The following is an 8,667-nucleotide window of genomic DNA, read 5'->3' as shown; positions in this document are numbered from 1 at the left end:
TTCTCTTCAAACTCCCAGTTATTTTCTAGCCTACGTGGTGAATAAAATATATATGTACATATACATATATAAAAATAGTTATTTCTTGTATTTATAAATACTCTTAACTGTTTATAAAACCAAAAAGGGACTGGCTGCCTCCTGAACAATGTTAGCAATAAAATATTCCCCAGCATTCCTGCACATCAAAGCAATGCCCAGCGAAGTGTGACATGATGAGAACTCTGTGATTCAGAGGGGCCAGGACTTTATCCACGGAATAAAACGGGAACTATTTCTGCAGAGACAGAGTCCAAACATTGGCAAAGGAAGTTGTAATAGATTTTTACATGACACAAAGCCAAAAGGATCCAGAAATGACTGATGTCTCAAATTCCATAGCAAAAATCCGACAGAGCCCAAGAGAAGATTTTCCCTTGACTGCAGTGGTGATGAGATCAGGTATGAGGGAACAAAAATCAGTTTTTGATGCTTAGTATCCATTTTAACATAATGAAACGTGCTACCAACAGCATTCGAACAGCTCCTTCACACAGTGCTTCTTGGAAAAGTAGCATCAGGAGAAAATCAGAGAGGAAAAGGGAAACCTCTGACTGCTCATGAACGGCTCTGGATTTTCACTGCTCCCTTCCCACCAGAGTAAGGCAAAACTGCTGCTTTTGTATGTATTTTATTGGTTCTAAACACGACTGACAGCACTGCTCCCTCTGCAAGTTGTTACTACAACCAGTGGTATCAGTTTAGTTGCACTCCATTTTCTGAAAGAGATGAGTTAGTGGTTAAGTAATAAAATACAGAATGACCTCTTTTAAGGTGGTGTGGGATATTATGGGGAGAGCTCTCCAAACCTCTTCACTAACACAGGTAATGAGTTGCCTTTTGCTTAATATTTTCCTCAGATTCCAAGCTGTTTCTGCTCCATGGACTGGTTTTAGTCCAGTGAAATAAAGACACTCCATTTCCAAAATTTATAGGGTTCATTTATTACCTCTAGTAACATATTATACTGTATAAATACTCTATCCTTGTTATATGTCCTTTTAAAAAAGCGATAACTTAGAAGATCACATTAGACAAGAAGTATAAAAATAAATACGCTCATTATATGCATTTATTACAAATTATAACCCTTCCCAGAAGGGAAAGAAATATGAAATACTTATGAAGTATATAAAATCTATAGTAATATATTTTACTATATACATATGGAAAGCCATATTCTCTTATGGTCTATGGACTGGCACAATCTTCAATGATGTGAATGCTGGCGTTTTGCTGTGGATGGACCTGCTATCCCTCAGCTTTGCCTTCCCACCTGATCAGTGACTGAGCTCTACAAACCCAGCAGAGGCCACAGAGGACGTTCCCATTTGTAATGGGATTCTTTTTTTTTTCCTTTTTAACTCACGTAATATCCATTGGCTAGGGTAAGGCCAAAGGTCTGAGTGTGAAAGCACGACTGGAATGCTCACACACTCCATGAATCTGTTAGGCAGGAAGGCAGCACCAAGCCGGAATCAGAAAAGCCAGCAGAAGGTAGGCAGAAGGCACAAAGAGCAACTACTCAGACTCGGATTTCTGCTTTTCCAAGCCTCTGGATTACACATGTCACCACAACGGCACTGGAGTGGCTGAGAGAAATGGACAGGCACATTGGGATGACATAAAGGTACTTTAAAAGAAACATGAAACTCTAGTGATTTGTGGAGTTGATATTTGTTCTTGGTATTTCTTACTCTTGACAGGTAGAGAATATGGCTTTATTTTTATATAAAACTATTCTCTGAAACAATAGCAGCCATGAATGACATAGTTAAAGCTCCTTTTCCAATCTTTTTTTTTTGCCCTTTGTGAGGTAGGTAAGCCCTGACCAATTATTTTAAGCTTCTTCTCTCCCCTTCCTACACGTGGGGATTTGATCAGTACCACAAGATAAATCCAAAAGAAGGGAGAAATAACGGAACCCCAAAATGTTTGCCTGAATGTGTCTCACTGCTCACGTTTGGCTTAATTTGTAACAGGCTGAAAAAAAGGCAATTGTGATGACTTTGGGCCTTATCTGCTGAAGACAAATGAGTGACATGGGTCTGCTATCCCATCCAATTTTCAGTTGGCAGGGGATTTTTGGGATGCAAAGCCAACTCAAGCTGTTTGCACTGTCCCACCTCAATGGATCCTCACCATGAATTTTTTACGCAAAACACGCGCGCTGCCTCTAGCCCTCTTTTGTGTTTTTCAGTGCACTGGTCTGAAGGAAAAAATAAAATAATAAAAAAAACTTTCTCGCTTTCCCAAGTCGTCCTATCTAGCTGCAGTCCGTGGCATTGCAGAAGTCTATCAGGTGCTTGGGTTTCTTGGAGGGCTCACAGCTTTCCTGGGGCAGCACGCTGCCGTCCGAAGAGACACATTTCAACAACCTCTTCTTGAAGCCCTTCCCACACGTCTTGGAGCAGGGGGACCAGTCCCCCAGCTGCCACTGCGGGCAGGGCACGTCGGCGCAGGGCCGCAGGTTGCTGGGCTTCAGCTCGCGGGCGCAGTCGGCGGCCGGCCGGCCCCGCGGGTCCCGGCACTCCACCGCCCGCCGCTGCCAGCCCGAGCCGCACGACTTGGAGCACTCGCCCCACTCCTCGATCACCCACTCCGAGGAGATGATCTCCCTGATGGCGTTGAAGGATTCCTTCTTCCTGCCGGGCGCCTTGTCCGTGCCGGGCTGCGCCGGCTTCTTCACGAAATAGGTGAACTTGATCTTGGGCTGCGGCAGGTCCCCCACCGTCAGCACCTGGATGGTCAGGGGCTCCTTCAGGGGGCTGAAGCTGCGGATGCGCTCCAGGGCGGCCGAGGAGCCGCTGTAGCGCAGCACGCTGCCCTTGTAGGTGATGTCCTGCTCCAGCGTGGACAGGGTGTAGTCACCGTTGAGGATGTAGGTGCCGTCGGCGGCTTTGATGGCCAGGAAGCTGCCGTCGTGCCTCGCGCCCCGGTGGTTCCGCTGCTTCACCTCGATGTTGGTGGCCCCCGCCGGGATGGTGACCACGTCGTGGTAGCCAGGTCTGCCCGGGAGAAAAGACAAACACTGAATCTTCTGCTCTTCCCTGGGAAGGGAAAAAGCCTCCGAGCACAAGACTAAACTTTGTCTGAAGTCAAGGCATTTAACTCATTAGTGGATGAATCCCACATTGGCAGAGGGGCTTTCTTTTGTGCTGGGATCTCCCTGCAAGTTATCCCCAATCAGACAGATAAATAAACGCTCAGTTCTAATGACAAACTCAGGCAACATCCACTGGAAAGCCAGAGCTTCCACCCACAAAGCACCCACACGGAGATGGTGAAGCAGCAGCCCTACACTCACTTGGCTCTAACGAGGGTGCCAGACACTTTCTTGCAGGTGGAGCCGTTGCCCCCGCAGATGCCGCACTTGTCGAACTTCTTGTTGGAGCCGATGGTGCGGTCACAGCCGGCCTTCACACACTGCCCCTGCACGCACACCGACGTGGAGTCGGGGCTGCACGGGGTGCCATCCACCACCTTGGGGACACAAGGAGTCTGGTTACAACATGCACAATGCTCTGAAACTGCCTAACACAAAATATGGACAGGTGGAAAACTTGCAGCACTGGTCATTTTCAGGGCTTTTGGAATTAAAAACCAGAGTAGCCCACAGGTAGCTGGAGGTATGTGGTGCTACTTCATCTCACTTGCAAAAATGATGCCATGGTGAGAGGAGAAAACGATCTCAGTCTTCATTAATACACCCCCCCAAAAAAAACCTACAAAACTGTTTTACTGATTTCATATAAAAAAGCCCCATTGCTTTCTAGTGTCACCAGAAGGCAGCCATGTCCTCAAAGCACACTGCCAGGGTTGCTTTTAATGCTGTTCAGCACATCCTTTATTTCTAGGAGTGCTGTTCCACAAAAACCCTCTGTGTCATCGCCCTGGTAGTTCCTGGCTCTCACCATCTGATGACAGCAAATTCAAGTAGCTATGCAAGATGAACATTTTTCCTCGTGTTTATTTTAAGCTGTCAGCATATTAGTAACCAGTATGAGAAAGCACCAATGTTCTGGCAAAGATCCCTCAGAGTTTTCCAAACCTATCTCAATGCAAGCAGATTGGTAGAAGGAGAGGGAAGGAAACCAGGGTGGAGTGGGAGTAGAGGAGGTGGAAGAATTGTGCCAGAACACTTAAAACATGCCTGCAATGATCCAGCTGTACTTGGAGGAATAATCCAGTTTAAATATGAGAAAGACATAACTTCAGATTTCTACACCGCATGACTCTTCACATAAAGAGAGAAAATAAAAATCCTCCTCATGATCAGAGGGAAGGGGTGCAGTTTCAAAATACCTTTGGCTGTAGAACAAAGAAGTATCCCGTTCCTTTGGCTCGGCAAACCAGCTTGCATCTGTCCTTTGGAGACACACCGGCAAACTTGGGTGTCCACTCCACTGCAGGTCCACTTCCAAAGGGAGACTTGGAAAACTCGTTGTGCTTTTCACACTGTTCCTCCCTGAACGTTTTGCCTGCAGGCAGAGAAAAGACAGGTGGGCATGAGACCATCTCTGTCCGTGCTCTTCCTCCACAACACACCAATCCCGGGTGTCAAAAATGGGGAAAAATTACCGTTGTTGTCTGGGCAGTCCTCGATGTTACAGGACCTGTACTGCACCCGCTTCCCTTCGCAGTATTTGCCCCCGTTCCTCGGGATGGGGTTGTCACACTCCCTGAAGGAATACTGCACTCCCCCGCCACAGCTGCGGGAGCACTCGCCCCACGCCCCCCAGGACCCCCAGCTCCCATGCACTGGAGTCTGGAACGACAACAAAAGCAGGACACAAGTTAAGACAGGAAAATCCATACAAAGCCACACCATAAAAACCATCATCATGCTCCTTTTCACCCAAACTCGTTAAAAAGCCTGCCCTAAGTTTGTTTATTAGCATTGAATCAACCCCTTCTAACAGATCCCTTCCATTGCAGCATTCTCCCAGCGGCTCCGCAACCCAAGCTGCGCCGATTTCTTTTTCACTACTTACATCATAATGCTTCTTCTCAGTCTTATTCACACACTTGCCATTCATGCACCACTTCCCTTCCCCGCAGCTGGTGCCGTCTGCCCAGGGGAAGTGTTTAGTTTGGCACACGAGCAGCCCTCCGGAGGTGCCGGTGCACCACAGCGTCGTGCACGTACTGGCTGCGTCGGGGCAGTGCTTGGACTCATCTCCAAACGTGAACTGGCACTGCCTGTTGGCATCGTACAGCGTGCCGGGCAAGTCAGAAGGGAGCTGGATGGGCCTGTGGGGCTTGTCCAACAAACACTCCCCTGAAAAAGTCGGAAAAAAAAGGAAAAAAAAAACCAAGTCAGATGATGCTGTGGGTTCAGTTTTAAAAGGGATCTGCATTTGCTTTCTAACAGAAGCCTTTGAGCCCACTTGTGCCAGCATTTTTGTAAAAGTAAGGCTCTTCTAAACTCACTGACAGCACGCCAAAGGTTAAGTCTGTGCTGAAGCACTCTCGTTGAAAAAAAAGCAAAGCAGTAAAGCACAAGAGCTCAAACGCCACATGAATGGAAAGCTTAATAACCTTACCATGACCGTTATCCAAAAATGTTGTAATCATGTAGGCACTGCATGGAGACCAGGGCTGGCTGCGGTCCAGGTTGGAGAGCATGGATGCCATCATGTGGAAATCCCGGCTCATTCCATTGATGCCAGCACACTGCTTTGCATCGTCATGAGGCATGTTAAACACGTGGCCTTCGAGAAAGGGAGAAAGGGAAAGTCTGTGACTTTAGGAAGTCTGTCCTACGCATTACCAACAGTATTTTAAATATTGCTCTAGAGCTGCTCATAGCCCGGTCTGTAATTAATAACCCGAATCTGAACGCTCCCAGATTTCAAGCAGATGGCACTGGATCTTCTCTCCCCTTTTTTTTCCTGCAGGCACACACACAGCTCTTGCAGACAATGCTGTGCAGGCCGGATTTGCTTTCCAGAGTCCAACCCTGCTCCAAGGCAGGGCTTTGCCTCCTCCCGACTGCTCCGGGGAGGTGCAGGCTGGGCTTTACGGCATCAAGCTGGCTTCAATTAATCCCAGGGAATAGCTTTGCAAAGATTCAAGTACCTAATTCGTGGGCTGTTGTGAAGGCAGCCTGCAAACCATCGTCTTCTATGATAGAGCAACTGCGGTTTAGATCACAAACTGTTCCCACATCAGCCATCCCAAGAGTATCACATGTCTTGGCACCGCACAGGTCCTGTAAAAAAAGGCAGTTTCATTATTAATCAGATCAGAGACTTAACCTTGGCAAGAGCCATCCAGCCCTGGCAGTTTGCCTTTACTTATGGAAAGAGCATAAATATTCAGCACTTCAATGGGTATGATGGCAAAAATCTGTCTCTGGAACACAGGCGAGGGTTACACGTAGAAATAAAATGCATAATTTCCATCTGAAATCTGCTAAAAATATATGGGGCAGGAACACAGTGCACAAACTGTGAGTTCAGAAAGACAGTGCACAAACTGTGAGTTTCACCCGACATGGTGCAAACAGCAAAAAAAAAAAAAATCAACAAAATAAAAAGCAGCTCAGCTGCTTTTAGCCTGCTTCACTGCAGCCGTGGTGACACACGACTGCCTCTGGACACTTTTTTTTGGAGGTCTCCTGGCAGAGGGGGCAGGGAGCAGTGGGGCTGGATGTGACCTCGGTGTCCCTCACCTGCCTGGTGAAGAGGATGGCCGTGTCGTAGTGCTCGGCGTGCCGGTCGCTGGGCGGGTTGTGCTGCTTCTGCCAGCTGCAGAAGTTCCTCAGAGTCAGGGCGGCGTTGGAGGAGATATCCGGGCCCTTGCGCTCCTCGTAAATGACCATGATCTTCACCACCACGAGGCTGATGGAGTTGCGGATGCTGGGGTGCTTGTACAGCTTGGCGGCCACGGAGAGCAGGGTCAGCAGGTAGTGCTTCAGCCCGCTGCCGTGGAACTCGGCCATGGACTGGTCTGCCACCAGCAGGGTCTCCACGTAGCGGGGGCTGGACACGAACCTCTTCTTCCTCCTGCTTCTCGTTTCTGCGTTAAAAATAAGGGAAGGGAACGCGCAGGTGAGCACAGCAAGAGACCACGGTTTAAAAAAGCCCAGACCCACTCAAGATGTGCACCCAAGGTTTGTGCTCCCGCCCCCGAAGCCCGGCGATCCCGCAACCAGGCGGGCACCTCGAGGTGGGCACCTCGGGGTGGGCTGCGGGGCAAGCAGCGGCCAGGCATCCCCGCCAGACGCCCCTCTCCTCCCCGTCCCTGCGGAGGCCGGCGCGGCATCCCCACGGTACCTGCGGGCTCGGCGGGCTCCGGCCCCTCCGCCTCGGCCCCCGCCTCGGCCACGGCGCAGCGGGCGGCAGGGGCGGCCCGCGGGACGCCGCGGAGGCGCAGGAGGTGCGGCCCGTGGCGGTGCGCGGTGCCGGGCGCCGGCTGGATGAGGTACTGGCGGCCCCGCAGCGAGAAGGCGCCGCGCAGCCCCGCGCACAGGCTGAGCGCGGCCGCCGAGCCGGGGTCCCGGTTCACGGTGCCGGAGTAGAAGCAGCGGGAGAGGTCGTCCTCGGGCGGCGGCGGCGGCCCGCCCAGGTACTGCAGGGTGAAGTCCGGGGCCAGGAAGCTGCTGTCGGGCTCCAGCTCCAGCGTCAGGCGCTCCCCGAAGGCCTCCAGGCGGAAGCGCTCGCGGGCGCCGGGCGCGCCCAGGCGCCGCGGCAGCACCAGCGCCCTGCGCTCGGCGCTGCACAGCCCCAGCAGCGCCGCCAGCACCGGCGCCAGCGCCGGCAGCCGCCCCCCGCTCCTCATCGCTCGGCGCAGCCCTTCTCCTCTCTTTATTTCACTTTATATGGAAATGGATATGGAGATGTGGGTTTTTGCTTTCAGGTTTTGGGGGGTATCTGAGTCTTTCTGCCGGCAGAGGACCGCGCGGGAGCCGCGTCCCGCGGTCACTGGAGAGGCGGCGTCGGCTTCCCCATGGCCGGGGCGCGGCGGCGATGCCGGGGAGCGCGGCTCTGCGGGGGCAGCGCTGCCCCTCGCTCCGTCCCTCTGTCTTCTGTCCTGCTCTGGCTGCCGCTTCTCCTGCCCGCCTCCTCCTCAGCCTTTCCCGGCAGCAGCAGCGGCGGGCGGGGAGGACGCTCCGGCGAGTCTCCGGCAGCCCCGGGACGGTCCCGCCTGCACTTCCAGGGCGCCGAGGAGCCTCCCGTGCTTTGCGGAGCGGAGCGCCGCGGGCCCGTCCGCCTCCGCCGTGCGGGTGAATGCGGGAGCGGGGCTCGCCGCCGCCCTTTATGGGGTCCAGCTGTGCCGCCCCCAGCCCGGCGCTGCCACCGCGCCCGCGCCGCTGAGATCACTGCGTGCGTAACGCGCCCGCGGGCGGCCCCCGCCGCGCCGCCCTCCCGCCGCCCCCGACGGGGCGGGACGGCTCCGACACGGCCCGGGGTCGGCCCCCGCTGCCGGCCCCCGCTGCCGCAGCGGGCTGGGCTGCGCCCCTTCCCTGCCCCGGGGGTGCTTTGTGCCCGGCTCCGAGCGCTGCGCCCCGCGGGGACCGCTCGTGGGAGCGCCGGGATGCGCTGCGGGTCCGTTCCCTGCCCCGCGGGGCTCGGGGAGCGGCAGGTGGACGGTCTGGAGCTCCTGGGGCGGGGGGGGGGGGGG

General features: G+C 53.2%; 1 protein-coding gene across 1 annotated transcript; it reads right to left on the bottom strand.

Annotated features, from left to right (window-relative positions):
- Positions 1–958: 958 nt before the first annotated feature.
- On the bottom strand, positions 959–8,316 carry ADAMTS1 (ADAM metallopeptidase with thrombospondin type 1 motif 1). Its single transcript, XM_042037867.1, has 9 exons — positions 7,320–8,316; positions 6,716–7,062; positions 6,121–6,253; positions 5,586–5,753; positions 5,034–5,320; positions 4,621–4,807; positions 4,345–4,520; positions 3,347–3,522; positions 959–3,047 (listed from the first exon to the last, which is right to left on the bottom strand). Exons 1-9 carry the CDS (start codon positions 7,822–7,824, stop codon positions 2,306–2,308), a joined length of 2,721 nt encoding a protein of 906 aa, XP_041893801.1. The 5' UTR covers positions 7,825–8,316; the 3' UTR covers positions 959–2,305.
- Between the last annotated feature and the right edge of the window lie 351 nt (positions 8,317–8,667).

Source organism: Corvus kubaryi, unplaced genomic scaffold (genome assembly GCF_017639235.1).
Source record: "Corvus kubaryi isolate FWS band 111438036 unplaced genomic scaffold, C.kubaryi_AGA036_p1.0 37391, whole genome shotgun sequence".
NCBI classification, from domain to species: Eukaryota; Metazoa; Chordata; class Aves; order Passeriformes; family Corvidae; genus Corvus; species Corvus kubaryi.
This window is presented reverse-complemented; position numbering and strand designations above follow the sequence as displayed.

What these genes read in the sequence shown, in the direction of transcription:
- ADAMTS1 (XM_042037867.1), bottom strand. Translation starts at nt 7,824, where the DNA reads ATGAGGAGCGGGGGGCGGCTGCCGGCGCTGGCGCCGGTGCTGGCGGCG. An exon ending in ATTTTTGGATAACGGTCATG is followed by an intron (nt 5,321 to 5,585) that starts GTAAGGTTATTA and finishes CGACTTTTTCAG; the next exon opens with GGGAGTGTTTGTTGGACAAG. An exon ending in TCTTTGTTCTACAGCCAAAG is followed by an intron (nt 3,523 to 4,344) that starts GTATTTTGAAAC and finishes TGTGTCCCCAAG; the next exon opens with GTGGTGGATGGCACCCCGTG.